The sequence below is a fragment of the Nycticebus coucang genome, chromosome 3 (genome assembly GCF_027406575.1).
Source record: "Nycticebus coucang isolate mNycCou1 chromosome 3, mNycCou1.pri, whole genome shotgun sequence".
Lineage (NCBI taxonomy): Eukaryota > Metazoa > Chordata > Mammalia > Primates > Lorisidae > Nycticebus > Nycticebus coucang.
The window spans coordinates 51,013,754-51,034,047 of NC_069782.1; the positions used below are offsets into that span (position 1 = coordinate 51,013,754).

Consider the following 20,294-nt stretch of genomic DNA (forward strand, 5'->3'; position numbering starts at 1 on the left):
TGATTTAGGCACAAATTGATGCTCCACTATGAACAAAGCGTGGCAGTAGGAAAAGTTGGAAGTAAACTAGAATGACATATATTAACCTTTTAAGCTTATGATTTTAAATATGTTGATTACAAGAAAATAACATGGAGGCTGGGTATAGTGGCTCATGCCTATAATCCCAGCACTTGGGAGGCTGAGGTGAGTGGATTGCCTGAGCTCACAGGTTCCAGACCGGCCTGAGCCAGAGCGAGACCTTGTCTCTAAAAAATAGCAGGGCATTGTGGTGGGTGCCTGTAGTCCCAGCTACTTGGGAGGCTAAGGCAAGAGGATCACTTGAAACCAAGAGTTTGAGGTTGCTGTGAGCTAAGATGCCACTGCACTCTACCAAGGGTGACCAAGTGAGACTCTGTCACAAGAAAAAAAAAAAGAACAGAACATGATAAAAAAAACTGGGACATCTGCTTTCATATTTTGCAAGGGAACTCGATCTGCATGTAATCAAGTTACATACAAATTAACACGTCTTCCTAAAAAAATACACACACACACCTGTAAATTATGAAAATTACATTAAATATGTGAAGAGCACTTACTATGTCCTATGTACAAATATAACAGCTCCACATTCCTATTCTCTGCAAGAATGCAGAGGAACTGTCTTTAGTAAACCTCAAATCCTTATAAAAACACTTTATAAGAGCACTAAACCAGTTTTCTTAGTACAGGCCCATTTTTTTGTTTCATTCATATACATGTATAAAGTTTTCAAAGCATTTAACTTGTACCCTCAATTGATTCCACCTAAGAAAAAGCTGATAGTACTGACGTGATACACACATCCTTACTGCGCAAAAGAAACATATCAGAATTCTATTCCCTGAACATGTAGGATCACAACCTACTAATCCAACCAATTTTTTAAAAAATGTGTTACTCATCTCCAATTAGGTATCCCTCCATAGCCATCTTATTCTTTACTCCCATACATTTTGTGGTAAAAGACAGTGACAAACTCTTTGTCAATCCTCCCATCACATGTGATTCCTGGCCTCCTACCCAGGAATCCTGGATGCAGGAGCACCCTCCAGTTGTGGGTGGTTAAAATATGAAACTGCAAGAGCACCCTCCAGTTTGAAATTGGACGGGTCTTGTAACTTGCTTTGACCAAAAAAAAAGTGGCAGAAGTAATGCTGTGCACATCCTGGACTTAACCTCCAAGAAGTTCTGGGGGCTTCTACATTTATCTCTTGGGATCCAGTTGTTATATAAAAAGTGTAGGCCAGAATACAGAATGAGAGAACAAATGGAGTAATGGAGAACAGACACTAGAAGTAGTTAAGAGGCCATATGGAAGAGAACCAGGCCTTGTTAGACATCCAGGGGTCCTCAAACTTTTTAAACAGGGCGCCAGTTCACTGTCCCTCAGACCATTGGAGGGCCGGACTATAGTTAAAAAAAAAAAAAAAAAACTATGAACAAATTCCTATGCAAACTGCACATATCTTATTTTGAAGTAAAAAAACAAAATGGTAACAATCACACCACCACATGTGGCCCACGGGCCGTAGTTTGAGGACCCCTGTATCTAGCCCAACCTAACTCCCAGTGCAAGCAGCTGCGTTATTTTCCTTGGAGCAGAGGACCTGCTTGGTCAACTCGCAAAATCGTTGTTTCAAGCCACCAAGTTTTGTGGGGTTTATTATGTAGCAATAGACAACTGACCACTTTCCAACCTAAATGACTTTAATTTTCTTAATCAATAAAATACTTAAACTATTTCTTCTTATGCAAAAAACCAAAACGGGATAACAAACAGCACCAAACAACAGTCTCAAAATTACTTTTAAATATCATTCTATCTGCAAGGTACCAACTGCTTCACTGTTTTACTCCTTGGACTAAGTTTTCCTGCAAATCATTAATAACCCCAAGGGCTGACTTGTATATCCATTCCATCAGATTTAAATAAGAGAAAAAATTAAGAGAAAAACAAAAACTAAACTAAAAAGTCAAGATCTTACACAAGAACAAATCTGTAACTCAAGAAAAGCTTCTATAAATGATTTCCTTTGGTTACACATTGGTGACAAATTTATTCCACAAAAGGTTTTACGAGGAAAGGTCAAATAAGTAACCCATTCTGATTACAATAAGAACCCAAAGGTTAAATTAAATGGTAACTCATTTGTGGTCCCAAACAATTTTTAAAAACCCTACTTTTGTGGTATATGCTTTAAGAGGAGCATAAAATGAAGGAACTCTACAATAAACATATAGGCTTTTTTGTAATTTGTATTATATCCTTTGGACAGTGGTTTTCAACCTTCTTAATGCCGTGACCCTTTAATACAGCTCCTCATGTTGTGGTGACCCCCAACCATAAAATTATTTTTGTTGCTACTTCATAACTGTAATTTTGCTACTGTTATGAATCGTAATGTAAATATCTGATATGCAGGATGGTCTTAGGTGGCCCCTGTGAAAGGGTTGTTCGACCCCCCAAAGGGGTCGCAACCCACAGGTTGAGAACTGCTGCTTTAGGATATTTAATTAGGAGAAAGAGCTTAAACTTGATTTTGCTCTTCCATTTTTCTGTTCCATATAAGGGAAACAGGTTCCCTGTGCAGCCACATTAAGGTTTCAGGTTCTCAATAAGAACACAATCAAAGAAATGTGTGTGATTTTTCTTAACAGGGAGAAACAAAGCCCTATATTTTTCCAAAGCTTAACTCCAACTATTTCCCTTCCTTAATATTTGAGAAAGCCATACAGCAAACCAATAGTTACTCTAACATGAACTAACATGAATTAAATACTGCACTGCAAAATGAGTGGTCACAATTTATGCACAAACCATATACTTTACTTTTAAAAACAAAACTAATCATATTAGCAAACAAATGTCTTGAACTTGAAAAATAAAAGAGTTGTTTTTCTGATTAAGTAATCTACCCACAAAACAAAACAGAATACCTTCTGAAAAGAATCTTCATCTGTTATATCATAAACTAAAATAGCTCCATTTGAATCTCTGTAGTAAATTGGACCCAACGCATGGAATCTCTCTTGACCTGCTGTATCCTAAATAAAATAAAAAATGCTTATTAGATTATAAGGAAAACATACATCTGCTATTACAACTACAATGAACTTTCAATTAGCTGAAAAGTGGGACATAAAGTCACAGATAACCCCAAAACACAGTTAAAAGAAACAAAACAAGTTACCTAAACATTTTTTTTAAAACAAGTTATGACCCCAGTAATGTTCTACTGATGGCACATATACAAAGGCTACTTTCTCCCTCCCAACCTCCTCACTTTCTCAGCAACCTCCCCACTCCCACCCACTCCCACTAAAAAAACCAGTTCAATTGCCAGAGGGCCAGAATGGCCAACATTACTGCAAGCCAGAAACAGATTTTGCACTAAATTTAGGTTCCCCACACAAGGAGAAGAGAAAGAGAGCATGTACAGGAAGAGCCGCCAGCAAGTCCCCTAGAGCACTGCATTACCTTCACCCTGCTCTCCACAGCCACCCTTAGAAGGCTAGAATATGGGGTGGGGGGTTTTAAGGCCGCTGGGTAGGCTGTTCGGCTATCTACCCAACCTGTCCTCTCTCAGAAGTGAAATCCCTCTAAATTGGCCCTTCCCCAGTTGGAAAGTTATGAAAGTTATGACAATATTCAAGTATACAATTAGTATTATAAATACCATTCTTAACCAGACTTTAGGAAAAAACATTTTTTTTTTTTTTTGAGACAGAATCTTACTTTGTCATCCTTGGTAGAGTGCTATGGCATCACAGCTCACAGCAACTTCAAACTCTTGGGTTCAAGCAATTCTCTTGCCTCAGCCTCCCACGTAGCTAGGGCTACAGGCGCCCATCACAACACCCGCCTATTTTTAGAGACAGGGTCTTGCTCTTGCTAAGGCTGGTTTCAAACCCATGAGCTCAGGCAATCCACCGGCCTAGGCCTCCCACAGCGCTAAGATTACAGGCATGAGCCATTGCATCCGGCCAGGAAATTTTTTTTTTTTTTTTTTTCAGTTTTTGGCCAGGGCCGGGCTTGAACCCACTACCTCTGGCACATGGGGTCAGTGCCCAACCCTTTGAACCACAGGCGCTGCCCAGGAAATTTTTTTATTGAAAAATTTTGGCAAGACTTCAGTTAACACCAAATTCCTATTCCTTGAGGAAATCACTTATTAGCATATTAAAAACAGGTAGAAGTCTCCACCCAAATAGCTGAAAAAGTTAACTTACCCATATGGCAAGGTTTACTCTTTTCCCACCAATATTTAACTTCTTTGTTAAGAATGATGCCTAAGAAGAGAAAGATACATTAAACAATGTTTCATATAAAACAATGTTCCTTATCCTGTAACAACTATAGATCAATGAAACATCTCTATGTGAAACTTAAATTATCTGAGAGTAAACATTTCGTTTTAATGACCATTTTCCTTAAAGACAGAACATTATTTACGTTTTATCTTTAAAACTCTTGTTTTATGAACACAAGTTATAAAAAATAATCAGGAAATGCTAAGTGCTTTTTCTTATATATATATATACAGAACAAATTTTTTCCTATAGCATTTAGTTTGATGCCACTTTACCTGTTATAGAGTCTAAGAGATTTCTAATATTGAAGACATGCTAACTTACTGTATAAGTACCGATATTATTCAAAATTTAAAATTCAATTATTATTATTATTTTCTTAGAGATGAGATCTTACACTGTCACCCAGGCTGGAGTGCAGTGGCAAGATCACAACTTGCTGGAACCTTAGACACCTAGGCTCAAGCAATATTCCTGCCTGCAATTATATTATAACTCAGTTGTTTAACACACACTTAATAAGTGCCCTAAATACTAACGTCACAGATATAAAAGGACGTGGGTCCAGCTTTCAAGAAGCTTATACAAGGCTTGGCGCCCATAGCACAGTGGTTACGACGCCAGCCACATACACCAAGTCTGGCAGGTTCAAACTCAGCCTGGCCTAGCTAAACAATGACAACTGCAACAAAAAGTAGCCGGGCAGCGCAGCGCCTGTGGGTCAGTGGGTAGGGTGCCGGCCCCATATACCGAGGGTGGCAGGTTCAAACCCAGCCCTGGCCAAACTGCAACAAAAAATATCTGGGCTTTGTGGCGGGTGCCTGTAGTCCCAGCTACTAAAGAGGCTGAGGCAAGAGAATCACCTAAGCCCGGCAGTTGGAGGTTGCTGTGAATTGTGACGTCATAGCACTCTACCAAGGGCAATAAAGTGAGACTCTGTCTCTACAAAAAAATAAAAATAAATTTAAAAAGTAGCTGGGCAGGTGGTGCCTGTGGCTCAAAGTGGTAGGGCACCAGTCCCATATGCTGGAGGTGGCAGGTTCAAACCCAGCCCTGGCCAAAACCCACCAAAAAAAAAAAAGTAGCTAGGCACTGTGGTGGGCGCCTGTAGTCCCAGCTACTTGGGAGGGTGAGGCAAGACAGTCACTTAAGCCCAAGAGTTTGAGGTTTCTGTGAGCTGTGATGCCACAGCCATCTACCGAGGGGACATAGTGAGACTCTGTCTCAACAAAAAAAGAAGCTTACACAATTAGAGAGATAAAAATGTGAAGAGAATTACAATTCCATATGTTAATTGCTAAAACAGAGTCTCATCAAGCCAACTGTAAGGCAGGGGTATCCAACCCTTTTTCTCTCTGCTGCACATTGGAAGAGTAAGAGTTATCATGGGCCACACATTAAATACACAAACACTAACATGAAGCCCATTAGAAAAAAAAAGTCCATGCACACTTTTCATGACATCTGACACCACAGATAAGCAAAAAAAGGTCCTCACAAAGTAAGCATGTGCCCTATGGACCCCAGGTTGGACACCTCTGCTCTAAGGGGAGTGCTTACAAAAAGAAATGTAATGAGTCACAGGTAACACTCTCCCCTTCAGGAGCAGTAGGGGGTTTCCTGACAGATGGGTGAGGCCACTGAAACCTGAAACACATGACCTTTCCTAAGCTGGTAAGGTCAATGCCAGAAATGAGACTACACAGACAGACAGGCAAAGGCTGAATCAAAAAGTTCTAAAGATTCCACGTGTAATACTATAAACTTAACCTGTGGTTGTTAATGACACCCACTCCCAGACGTGTAATATATTACATATGATTCAAAAACAAACATACATATACACACTTAGTCAGATCTATTTGGGAATGCTATATACTGCTCTTTTACACTCACAACACACAAGAGCACAATCATATTCTCATGAAAGACAGTCTGGATAACTGGATTTATGCAAGCATCTCCCAAACTCACTTGACCTCACTTTTCCCTAGGGAAATACCTAATTCATCCTAAGAACATCTGTCAAAAAACAGCAATACTAACAATGGAGAATCACTGAAGGGTGTTTGGCAAAGGGGAAACAGAAGATCCCTACAGAAGATGCCAAAAATGTTAAGAAAGGAAAAAACTGTATTAGACTTGTAGAATTCAAGTCACATTTGACCTCTGCAATTCTAAGAGGCATGCAATGTGACTTGTATTCATCTTTTTCTAACAGGGTATGTTGAGAATTAGGAAAAAAAGTTATTGAAGAGGACATATACTTAGAATCCAGAGTTAAGTTTAAAAAAGGAATAAAGAGCTGAATTCAGAGCTACACAGAGAAGTCATATTCAGAGGTCTCTGCATAGAAGAAAGTACAAGGAAGGTAGGTTCAAACTGGTAAGAGGTTAGGAGAGTCAATTAGTGAAGAAACACAGATTTCAGAAAGCACTTTTTGCTGTGGGCACACCAAGGAAAACTGGAACTCAGACAATTCCACTGGATGTAAAGATCAACTAAGGTCACAGACAGATACAAATGGCAGAGCTGGGATCACGTGCATAATGTCTGCCTTCAGGCCCAAGCTATACCCAAGATTTTTTATTAAATTAATAAAAGTTAACACAGAAAAGAGCAAAAAGTAAATTCAATGGCAAAATAACAACAGAAACAACTTGGAACATGAGAAGATCAAGTATATCTTTTTTTTTTTTTTTTGTAGAGACAGAGTCTCACTCCATGGCCCTCGGTAGAGTGCCGTGGCATCACACGGCTCACAGCAACCTCCAACTCCTGGGCTTAAGCAATTCCGTTGCCTCAGCCTCCCAAGTAGCTGGGACTACAGGTGCCCACCACAACGCCCGGCTATTTTTTTTTGGTTGCAGTTTGGCCGGGGCCGGGTCTGAACCCGCCACCCTCGGTATATGAGACCGGCACCTTACCGACTGAGCCACAGGCACCGCCCGATCAAGTATACCTTATGATGACAAAGGTGAATAAGAACTTCCACTCATTGTGGTATAGGAGCTGAGAAGGCAAATTCTGGAGAACTTTGAATCTCAGCTTTGCAAATTAATATGTAATTTATTTGAACTCAATATCAATGCCATATAGAAAAAACTCAAAATCTGAATCCTATTTAGGTATTTAATGGATTCAACTTTAATGCTTCTCTTTTCAAACATACTGCAAATTGAATCCATCTTCCTTCAAAATTGGTTTATTTTGATCACATTCTCCCAGTCACTAGAGTCCGAACCTTTGAAATATCTTCTTCCCTCCTTGTCAGTACATATTCCCCCACCCCCAAACCCACCAAGCCTTGTTTTCACATCTCTTCTGGAATTCTATGACCACTGGTCTCACATTGTCTTAACATAAAAACCTCTGCTATTACCTCACACTCTGCTCTGCATGCCAAATTATCTTCCCAAAGTTCCCCTGGTTAAAAAAAAAAATCTTATAACTCATAGAAAGGTTCCCGAATAAGTCATCATTTTTAATAAACGTGTTTGAAGTAGGTGCCTGCTGGCAACTAATACTGTTAGCAACATTTTTGTCCAGGCCGGGCACGGTGGCTCATGCCTATAATCCCAGCACTCTGGGAGGCCAAGGTGGATGGATTGCCTGAGCTCATGAGTTTGAGACCAGACAGAGCCAGAGTGAGACCCCCATCTCTAAAACAGCTGGGCATTGTGGCATGCGCCTGTAGTCCCAGCTACTTGGGAGGTTAAGGCAAGAGAATCGCTTGAGCCCAAGAGTTTGAGGTTGCCATGAGCTGTGACACCATGGCAGTCTACCAAGAGCAACAGAGTAAGACTCTGTCTCAAAAAATAAATAAATAAATAAATACAATTTTTGTCCTAAGTGAGGTGGGGATTTCTCAGCAAAGGGGAGCGTATTAGAGCTGGTAAAGCTCTCTCATTTCCTTTCTAGCATCCCTTCTGAAACTTACCACCATCCTCCCATGGTAAGTTTAAAAGAAAGTATTAAGCCTCTTCTTGGGAATCATGAATATACAAAACAATTTTATGGAAAGATGCTCATCACAGCATTGATTAGAAAGGAAAACAAAAACAATGAAATAATCTGTGTGTTCATCAATAGGTGATTGGTTAAAAATACACACATATGGCTTATCTATGCAGTGAAATTCTACAGTCATTTCTACTACTGCTGGCAATGCTAGCTAACATTTACTGAATACTTTTTGCTGCCAAGTATTGTCCTAAGCACTTTTACAAAATCATAAGCTGTTCCTTTTTTTTTCAATTGAGACAGAATCTCGCTCTGCTGTCCCTAGTAGAGTGCAGTGGTATCATCATAGCTCACTGCAATCTCAAACTCCTAGAGTCAAGCAATCCTCCTGCTTCAGCCTCCTGAGTAGCTGGGATTATAGGTTCCTGCCACATGTGTCTGATTTTTCTAATTTTAATAGAGACAGAAGTCTCACTCTTGTTTACGCTGGTCTTGAATTCCTGAGCTCAAACACACAAGCTGCTCCTTTATAAAAGCTGGACCACCCTCATCTGCAAAAAAATTCCCAAAGCCTTATCTTTGTATCCAAAGACTTCCACAATTTGTCCATACTACCCTAGGACAGCTTACAATATTTATTTATTCTCCCAACATATATGGTCTATTTACATTCATTCCAACTTTTCTGTTGATAAAACTCGTCTCTAATTTGGGTCTATTCTTCATTTCCTATCTTAGTTCCACTATCCAAATTCAGCTCATGAACTCTTCCTCCTTGAACTTCCAAGGAGGAAGTTTCTTATACTACATATCCATATACAATCCACATTAAATTTCTCTATCCTGATCCCCGTCCAACGAATACATTTCAAGGGCATACTGCACACTTTCTGGGTAAGGGCACAACTACAACCCAGACTTTTAACATCACAAAAGCATACTATGTAACCTCATCGTATGTACCTTCATATTAACCTGAAAAAAATTTTTTTTCTCTATCCTGAAGAATTTTATAGAGCTTAATCTACATTTACTGCTACATATACGTCTTGTAGTGTAAGTTGTCTTCTCATGGGTATAAATATTCTGTTAACTAGATTACATATTTTTACTTGATACTTTCACAGTACTTATAATGCAAGAGGCAATGTTTTAAGAACTTTTCAAATATTAACTTATTGAGTCATGGGTAAATTGTGTAATAGCCAAAAAAACCCACAATCCAAACCTCTTTTTAATTCATGGATGTCAATAACATCCTGTTGAGTCAGCTGTAATTATCATCCAAATACTATAAATGTAAAAACTGAGACGCAGGGCAGTAAGTGTCTAGCCCAAGGTCAAACAGTGACAGAGACTTGAAATCTCGTAAGTCTGCCTCCTGACATGAGTCGTGACCACTATGATATGCTACCTGCTAGGCTGAGCTCAGAGCTCTCTTAACAGTTCTTCTCTAGTGGAAGGAGGGCATATCATAGGATCCCTCCTCGTAACAGACATTCAAATATTGTTACTGTGAATAAGAACATCTATAGTGTGCCCAGGTAAAATAATGTAGGTATAAAGTCAAGTTACATAGAAATGTGTTCAAAAGATACCTTATAAACCAAATTATTTTAACTCAAATATATAATATACTAGTAAAATAATATCATCAAAGGATCTCTCCTAAATCTTTTTCCCTTTCCTAATGAAAAACTTAAGCCCCACTCAATGAAAAGATTCCTACTGTATTACAAATCAACTCATTTTGCATATATTGTAAGATACATTGCAAGTTCTTGTTTTTTTGTTGTTGTTGTTTTGTTTTGTTTTTTGAGACAGAGTAGAATGCCTTGGCGTCACAGCTCACAGCAACCTCAAACTCTTGGGCTTAAGCAATTCTCGTGCCTTAGCTTCCCAAGTAGCTGGGATTACAGGCACCTGCCACAATGCCCAGCTATTTTTTTGTTGCAGTTGTCATTGTTGTTTAGCTGGCCCGGGCTGGGTTTGAACCTGCCAGCCTCGGTGCACGTGGCTGGTGCCCTAACCACTGTGCTACGGGTGCCAAGCCTATTTTGTAAGTTTTTAACATTTGTAGTTTCATCAACAGCAAACACTTCTAAAAAATACAATTATACTTGAGAATAAAGTGGAAAGATTTAATGTAAAATCAAAATAGCAGCGAATAGTACCAGCACTGGTGGTATAGTGAACATAGCTCTATTCCAAGATAGCAGCAAAAAAAAATAAGAAGGATGAAATGTTCTTTTTTTTAAAAGAGTCTCACTCTGTTACCCTGGGTAGAGTGCCATGGCATGAGGTTGCTCATAGCAACCGCAAACTCTTGGGCTCAAGAGATCCTCCTGCCTCAGCCTCCCAAGTAACTGAGACTACAGGCACCTAACACAAGGTCCAGTTAGTTTTTCTATTTTCAGGAGAGACAAGGTCTCACTCTTACTCAAGCTGGTCTCAAACTCCTGAGCTCAGGTGATCCAATCACCTCAGCCTCTCAAGTGCTAGAATTATAGGTTTGAGCCACTGTATCCAGCCAAAAGGCTGAAACTTATCTTTTTCTTTTCTTTTCCTTTTTTTTTTTTTTTTTTTTTTTTTCTTTTTGAGACAGTCTCACTTGACAACCCTCGGTAGAGTGCCATGGCATCACAACTCACAGCAACCTCCAAACCCTTGGGCTTAGGCGATTCTCTTGCCTCAGCCTCCCGAGTAGCTGGGACTACAGGCGCCTGCCACAATACCGGTTATTTTTTTGTCACAGTTTGGTCGGAGCTGGGTTTGAACCTGCCACCCTCGGTATATGGGGCCAGCGCCCTACCCACTGAGCCACAGGTGCCACTCATCTTTTTCTTTTTTAATAATCTCTATCAGGGATGCTTAATTTGGCCGGGTGTGTTAAGTTTCACTAATGGAGATGCCATTAGTGGTTAAAATACTGACTCTAGGGCAGTGGTTTTTAATTCTTGTTACACAATAGTAAGAGTAGAAGAAGGAAGTAATCATGAACTTAAGAATCTGAAGAAAGCCATAAACCCAGTCACTCTCACACAAAAACAAAAACCTGCTCATATACATATACCAAAAACAATTTCCACACACTTGCAAGGGATTTATAAGTGCCTGGCAAGATCTCGGTAAAAAACAAACAAACCAACCAAAAAAAAAACAAATATAGAAGGGGATGGAGAGAGACATTAAACAACAGCAATTCCAACAGCTGTAAGACTCTAGGACAGAGGGAATACATATTGTGATATATGCCAGGCACAATGCTTGGGCTTTCTCATTTAATGTTTGTAACAACTTCCTGAAGCAGGTAATTAGCCCTATTTCACAGTTGTGAATCTGAGATTTAAAGAAATACAGTAATTCGCCCAAGGTCAGACGATTCAGCCAGGCCCTGCAGCAGACAGAAGCCTGTCTAACTCCACAAAGCTTTTCCACTGCACATAGCTGTCTATTCTAGAATATACACACATTTCCTAACCTGGCACTGCTGCACTTGGGCAGTATGTGTCCCTGGACACCAGTTCACATCCCCAAATATTCTCAGGGTAGGCACAAACTAACAAGGATCACAGAAGTGGCACGTTTTCCACCCTACTCTTCCAAATCCTGAGAGAGCACCATGGCTTCTAATCCCAATGACCTCAACTTCTGAACTTTAGGGGTATTAAAAAAATTCACAGGCTCAGCACCTGTGGCTCAGTGGGGGGCACCAGCCCCATATACTGAGGGTGGTGCAAACTGCAACCAAACTGCAACCAAAAAATAGCCAGGCATTGTGGTAGGTGCCTGTAGTCCCAGCTACTCAGAAGGCTGAGGCAAGGGAATCGCCTAAGCCCAGGAGTTGGAGGCTGCTGTGAGCTGTGATGCCACAGCACTCTACCGAGGGTGATAAAGTGAGACTCTATCTTTGGGGGAAAAAAAAATTAACAATCTTATTACCTGAGGCTATCATTTGTACGAGATATCCAAAATAACAGTGCACAACCAAAACAAAACAAAAAAAAACTTTAAAAAAAAAAAAAAAAAGGACTGTAATGGCTCAGCACCTGTGGCTCAAGCGGCTAAGGCGCCAGCCATATACACCTGAGCTGGTGGGTTCGAATCCAGCCCGGGCCCGCCAAACAACGATGGCTGCAATCAAAAATAGTTGGGCATTATGGCAGGTACCTGTAGTCCCAGCTACTTGGGAGGCGGAGGCAAGAGAATCACTTGAGCCCAGGAGTTGGAGGTTGCTGTGAGCTGTGATGCCACAGCACTCTACCCAGGGTGACAGCTTGAGGCTCTGTCTCAAAAAAAAAGGTCAGACAGAAATAATAGGAAAAAATATATCTGCCCAATGAAAGTCTTTTCATAACTTGCTTCATCAGTTTGGTTCTTTGTTAGCGAGATCACTTGCTATGCCTGCTAACTACTGTACTACTGGCAAAGCAAAATACCTAAAGCAGCACTTTCTAACTACAATGTGCATTTGAAAACAACATAATAACTGAATTGTAAACAAATATTTCCTGTCTTTATTTGGTACCTATTAAATTCAACAGACTTTCACTAATAGAAGTATGTGTCTGTGCACATGGGCAATTTTGCACACACATATATAACTAGTTACATGATTTTTGCTAGTCCCTAACACTAGTGTAGCCTTTTAAAGCATTCTATTACCACTTGCAGATATGACAGGATTCAGGCATAATAATTATTAATCAATAGTTATTAATTATTAATTAGGTTAATTTATTAGAGAATTTATGAAATCAGCCCTCTGAAGCAACATAGTAAGAATTAACAATGAGAAAACCAAGCTGGGTGCTTGAATATTTCTACACTTCCTGTTCTTAAGTTTCTAAAAAGAGGAATTATAATCAGCTTAGAGTCCAAATAAAGTTTCAAAAGGAAAGCCAAAAAGTCACTTCTATAGAGTACCTCAATGCACAAAGCCAAAAATGGCAGTCAGATAAGGAATACTTACATTATTAAAAATGTGTGGCTATAATTCAGGAAAACTCTTCAAAAAATAAAATCATCCAACCTTCTGTAGTCTGTATCCAGTAAAATACTGAGGGGAAAATTTTTTTTAAAGATTTCGACTACTGGGCAGCACCTGTGGCTCAGTAGGTAGGGCACTGGCCCCATATACTGAGGGTGACGGGTTCGAACCCGGCTCCGGCCAGCTAAAACAGCAGTGGCAACTGCAACTAGCCGAGTGTTGTGGCGGGTGCCTGTAGTCCCAGGTACTCGGGAGGCTCATGCAAGAGAATCGCCCTAGCCCAAGAGCTGGAGGTTGCTGTGAGCTGTGATGTCACAGCACTCTACCGAGGGTGACAAAGTGAGACTCTGTCTCCAAAAAAAGAAAAAGATTTCAACTACTGTACTATACGTATAAAGATATCGTAATAAATTACTTAAATCAACAGTTTTCCGTGCTACTTAGAAGATATTCCAGACATTCAAAATATTAACTTTATAAAGAAACCAAGATTCTGAGAGACTGTGACAAAAGTGCAAAATCACTGCTGGAATCTGAATGCCAAGTCTTAGAAGGTGTATCGAAAAATAAAAACAAAAAGTAGTAGTAGACTTGGCTCAAGAAAAAAATGGTAAACCATTTCTATTTGTGGGACCTTGGAAATTCAATTCAAGTCTTAATTTCCTTCAGTTTATCAAACTATCCAGCCAATCTTATAATACCACTTTGCTAATCAAGTCAGGCACCTACCTAAACTTCAGGTGGCAGGTGGAGTTCCACAATTTAGAATTCTGAAATGGAAGAGGGCTTTCGGTTCTGATTATAAATGCTAATTTTTATAGATGAAATCAATCAAGTGATAGAAGGCACTTACATTATAGGAGATAATGAGCAATAAGCACTTTCAATATGGAAAAAAAAAAGAATAAATTATGAAAAGTAACTGATGGTTAAAGTACCTTACTCATCTTTATATTCCTCAGCTAGTATAATGTTTGACATAAAACAGGTATAAAACAAACATCTATTGACTTTAACTGTTTAGATTCAACAGTGTTGCCTTAATAAATTCCAGAGAAATAGCAGTAACTCCCTCACTCCGATGGTCCTTACTTCCATCAAGTTTATAAAAGGCTCAACCAGTGAGGAAATCACAGAAGAGAACTTGGGGACTTCACAAAGTCAGAGAGCTTACCTAAGATCATTCGACCATTATCAGTAACTTTGGAGAAGCTGTAGAGAAGCTCTAGAAAACAGTTTTGTATGGCAAAGGCCACAATTTTCAAAAAAGTAAAAAGTGAATTCCAGAAATGTCAATCCCAAACTCTAGAATTTTTCTAATCTAAAAAATATATCTGTAAGGAAGAAAAAGGAATATCTCAACCTCAGAATCACCAATATAAAGAGAAGACACCAAAGAGGTGGTTACAACCAAAACAACAACTCTTTAAGAATAAAGTCAGACATTTCTCAACTATAAGCGATTCTAAAATGTAGTGACTCCCCCCCCCCAAAAGCATGGTAACAGGTTTTAACCAATGGAGCAAATCTATCTCAAAATAATCCACGTAAAATTAATCCTATTACCTTTCTGACTGTTACCATGAAAAAAACAGACATAAATCAAGCACCATCTATTAATTCAATAGCAAACACTTATTAAATAAACATGTCAGGCACTGTGGTAGGAGCTTTCCTTACAAGTCTATGCCAGCAGTTCTCAACCTGTGGGTCACAACCCCTTTTTAACAATGAAAATACACTGCAGCATTAGGAAGGTTGCTGCAGTCCTATGACTGAGATACTCCCATGTTACAGATATAGAGCCCGCTTACAGACATTAAAATATCTTGCCAAGACTGTGATGGTTATGAAGTGAGAGTCAATTGAAAACCAGGCCAGGTGTGGTGCATATGACCTCAGCACTTCAGGAGGTTGAAGTGGAGGAGGATCACTTAAGACCAGGAGTTCAAGACTAGTCTGGGCAACATAGAAAAACCTCATCTCTACAAAAAGTTAAAAAAAAAAAAAAAAAAAAAAAAAATCAGCCAGGCATGATGCTTTCTCCTGCAAGCTAATTGGGAGGCAGAAGCAGGAGGATCACTTGAGCTATGATCACACCACCAAACTCCTGCCTGAGTGACAGAACGAAACACATTCTCTTAAAAGGAAGGAGCAGGGGAAGCCTCAAGTCTAACTTCAAAATGTTTTCTCTTTCCACACATCATACGGTTTCCTGATAGATCTGGGTCCTGCAGAAACAGTGTATCCTGTCTTCAGCAAGCATTTGAAAAAGCATCTCATGATAGCTTTTTGGGCAAGATGGATGTCTAGGAGAATTGCAAAACTGGAATAACTGTTTAAATTTTATTAAAAGATTTGTGTACACTAGGTTAACAGTCCATAGAGATCAGTCTTATACTGCAGATCTATTACACTTCCATTATCATAAACATGAACACTCCATTATGAGGAAAGATGAGAGGACAGCTTGAAGTTCATACATAGTCTGAAAAAGCCCCATGCTAAGATTCTTCATATCTAAAGTAAATCACACCTCTATCTCATGTCACTGGACTACTGAAAAAGTTGCAGCAGAGATTTATACTTGGCCATCTCTCTCCCCTATTTTTGAAACTTTCTCAATGACCTGATGAGAACTTTAAAAGGCGCTCCTACAAAATCGTAGACGACAAAGCTTAAAGTAGGTCATCCAGACAGTAGATTCCATGTCTTATTTTTCTTCGCATGTCCAGGACCCAACCCAGTGCCTGACCTACCAAAGCCCAATCATTGGGCCTAATATGTGTTTTGGGAATTACTGAATCAAGATTAAAAAGACAGTAACAGGCTTTAATCATGAAGCAAATCCATCAAGGCTAACCTTAATGGATCAAGTGTATCAGGAACAACAACGAAAAAACCTCTAATGACAAAATCAAAGAAAAGAAAATTTGAGGAATATAACTACCTTTTTGGAAGCAATTAACAAGACTAAGATGTTTTAGTTGACAATAAACTCAATTCAATATTAACCAATGTAACCAATGTCTGCCCCTCCCCACTACCCCACCCCTACCAAAGCTCATAGAATCTCTGTAACTTCAGTGTTAGAAAAGGATTCTCAATAGGAGAGGTGATAGCCTACTGTTCTCTCTTCAGTTTAAACTACATCTGGAATTGTTTCTACACCTCAAAGGAATTAGAAGGATAATGATTACATAGTAAGTATTTAGAAAAGATGTCAAAATAATGAAAAAGATTTTTTTTAAATAATGGAAAGTTTTAAAACAATGTCACTGGAGATCCAGTTAAAGGAACCAGGGCTGTTTACCCAAAAGAAGACAATAATTCAAGGGGATGTTACAGCCATCTTCAACTACCAGAAGGACCGTCACACAAGACCAAGATTCAGAACAAGGCAGACATAGAAACTACAAAGTAATGGACATTGGCATTATACACAGTAAAACTTACTGGAAATTCGACTTGTCTAAAAATGAAATAAGCCACCTCAGGACATAATGAGCTGTCCCTTTTCTATTATCAGTTCATCTCACCTCCAAGATGTTAAAAAAAAAAAACCTGGACAATAATTTGACTGAAATATCAAACAGAAGACTGAAACACTCGCTGGACAATAATTTGAAATATCAAACAGAAGACTGAAACACTCAACTAACTTAGGTTCCTGTCAGCACTACAATTCTTTGAAACATGAATGCATGAGTGTACTTTGCAAAACACAAGTATTTTACAAAGATAGGTATTTTGCTGACAAGGAAAAAAGTGAACTCCTCATTTCTGAGGCATGACCTCAACTCCACTTGGAAATTAAAATGATACACAGTTCTATCTTCAAAGTCACACAAATCAAATTTCTCTGAAAAAAATTAAGAAAGATGTAGCGAACTGGTATCTAACAGAAAAATGTAAGACATAGTGCTGTTACCATTCACTGGTATACAAAAATCTTTAATTCTGTAATATAATCCAAATACTGATTGTGTGAAAGTTAACTGTATATTAAAATCACAACTATGTTTTTAATACCAGAGATCTACCCCCTCTCCTGTGTAGGGATGCAGTGGCTTCTCCCGTGTATTTAAAAATCTCTAGCCAGCTTTTAGCTTTGAGGATGTTTTATAAATAAATGTATAATGAAAGTTTAATTTTTAAGTTGAAGGGGTAAATTATCTTTTAAAAAACTGAGATCTCGCATAACAGTTTTCTCTTTTAGATCTCTGCATAAAGGAAAAATGTTAGATAGGTTTTTATCAATATCCAGAGGAAATGTGACTTAATCACTAAAAATTCTAAGTCCAATTGAAGTTCAAATTTGAGCGTGAGCACCATGTACCATTGTCTTGTGACAGTATGACTGACAGCAAATTATTCAACTCAACTAAACCTGTTTCCTAACTATCTACACTTTAGAGGCTGTGATAAGAATTAAGTGACAGAAGACAAGTAAAATAATCAGCACAGTAAGAATTCACTAAACCGGCAGAGCACAGGGGCTCACCCCTGTAATCCTAGCACTCTGGGAGGCCAAGGCACATGGACTGCTTGAGCTTAGGAGTTTGAGACCAGCCTGATCAAGAGGGCAGGGCACAGGGGCTCACCCCTGTAATCCTAGCACTCTGGGAGGCCAAGGCACATGGATTGCTTGAGCTCAGGAGTTCAAGACCAGCGTGAGCAAGGGTGAGACCCTGTCTCTAAAAATAAGTGAGTGTTTTGGCAGGTGCCTATAATCCCAGGTACCCAGGAGGCTGAGGCAGGAGGATCACTTGAGCCCAAGAGTTTGAGGTTGCTGTGGGCTGTAACATCGTAACACTCTACTAAGGGTGACAAAGAGACTCTGCCTCAAAAAAAAAAAAAAGAAAGAAACAAAGAGGAAGAAAGAAAAGAAAAAACAAGAACTCACTAAATGTTAGCTACTATTATTACTTTACCTAAATGAATTTCTAAACTTCCAAATAATCTTAGGTATTCAGCCTATGAATTTCCTTAATCTAAAACCCAAGTGACAATGAAAACTCATTATTAAATTTTGTAAGTGTTCTTGTTCAAGGATTTTTTAAAATGCCGTTTCCCAACATTTGCTTTTTCAGATATGCTTTACATAGGAGTAAAAATAGAACATGAAATCAGAAACGGAGCATCTTTGTAAATTCTAGACTCAGTAGTTTAATAATAGCATCAAACATCAAATGTCACAATTAGGAGATTATGCATTCTATTAAATAGCGTCCATGGTCTTGCACACTACACAATTACTAATTAAGATCTATTATGCAAGTTGGGACAGTAATAATAAAGATAGAGTGGACCAGGTGTTAAGTGCTTTTATGTATAGTTTACCCTGACAACCTTTCCCCTGAGCTAGATACTACCATTATGGCCATTTTAAAAGAAGCAGATTTAAGAACAGTAACTTAATCGAACATCAGACAGCTAGTTAAATGGATGGAGGTGGAACATGAACTGAGACAATCAAGCTCAAAAGTACTAGGTTTTACTACCTCTGACCAAATTAATCAACTCAGATTAATAGTATAAATTTCTTCTAACCTATGCAAAATGATTTCTATGTGACAGCAAGGAGACTACAACTCTCTTATCTAGCTTCACTCTCAATCAGGGATTACAATATAACACCTTTCCAATGTAACTGGAGAAGAAAGCCAGCCTTTTTCTACGGGTAAGAAAATAAATAGCACAGCAGCGGCTAAATTTGTAGTTTGGGGGGCCAGGCGCTGACGCGTATTCACAGGACGTCGCGCCTCGGGTCGACCGACCTCGCAGCCTGAGTGACCCACCAGTGGTCCCACTCAGGCTGCGACGAAACCGCGTAACTCGCACCAGCAAGCGGTCATTTCAAAAATCTAGAGATGGTTGTTTTGCTATCCCTGTTACTCTAAGGTAGGACAAAATGGAACTTGCATAAATACTTAGTCATCACTAAGCGCTGAAGTTACAAATTACATAGCTCGCAAATTCAAATCCTCACCTAAGTTCCTAGTTCCGAAAACAAAATAAAAAAAAAAACGGTAACACCCAGAGACATCAGGGTTGACGACACCTGGGGCCCAAGCGAAAGCGCATCAAAGGAGAACCACTAGCCCAGGGACCGGGACTCCACGCGGTGCGCAGCCACACCAGGGAACACTGGGGACTTTTCAGGGCCCATCCACTTCCCCCCCACAACCCGTCCCTGCGTCGACAGGCTGCCCCGGCCCGGCAAGTCTCCAGGGCCAATCTGGAAAGGCAATCCGACAGCGGCGGTGGCAGGTCCGCCGTCCCGATCCAGGGGCCGGGCCGCCGAGTCCCCCAGCCTGCAGAAGCGGGGCTCCGAGGCCCCCCCTCCCCCTCCCGGGGCCCGCACCTGCAGGGTGGTGATGTGCTTGTCGTTAAACTTGTTCTCGCAGTAGCGCAGCACCAGCGACGTCTTCCCCACGCAGCCTTCGCCTAGCAACACCACCTTGAACGAGTAGGCTCTGCCCGCCGCCGCCCCGCCGCCGCCAGCCGCAGCCATCCCGCCGCCTCCCCGCCGCTCCCGCCCGAGAGTCGCGCCGCGCTGCCCACAGAAGCCGGCCGGCTCAGCCCCCTCCGCCCCGGCCGCGCCGCTCCGTCTCCACTCCTTCCGGGCGAGATCTGGAAGGGCCGAGGGAAAGTCCGAGAAGGAAGGGACCGAGACACCACGTCAGGCACCGGAGGAAAGGCTAACAGCGCTCGCTCTCCGCCTCCCCTTAATGGCGTCTCCTTCCTCCTACGTCACACTTCGCGTCACGTGACCGCCGCGGCCGGGCGGCCCCTGGGACTAGGCCCCGAAACAGCCCGGACGTGGGCGGGGCCTCTGCGGCCGGTGCCGGGTGGGGCCGATGTGAACCCGGCGAGTACCCGCCTCCTGGGGCCGGGTCGGGCCGCCGGCGGGAGGCCGAGGGAGTTAGGACCCGGTGATCGGAGGCAAGCCCAGCTCCGATGAAATGAAACGCAGAACGCTGTGGTTCTCGCGCGGGGAATG

At 40.6% G+C, this 20,294-nt stretch overlaps 1 protein-coding gene across 1 annotated transcript in view; it reads right to left on the reverse strand.

Annotated features, from left to right (window-relative positions):
- Positions 1–20,050, reverse strand: part of RAB21 (RAB21, member RAS oncogene family) — a 53,285-nt gene extending 33,235 nt beyond the window's left edge. Inside the window, exons 1-3 of the mRNA XM_053584511.1 lie at positions 19,656–20,050; positions 4,255–4,314; positions 2,962–3,069 (exon numbers count right to left, since the gene is read on the reverse strand). Coding sequence (XP_053440486.1) covers positions 2,962–3,069; positions 4,255–4,314; positions 19,656–19,805 — 318 coding nt within the window. The 5' untranslated portion in view covers positions 19,806–20,050. The remainder of the gene's footprint in view (positions 1–2,961; positions 3,070–4,254; positions 4,315–19,655) is intronic.
- Positions 20,051–20,294: the final 244 nt, after the last annotated feature.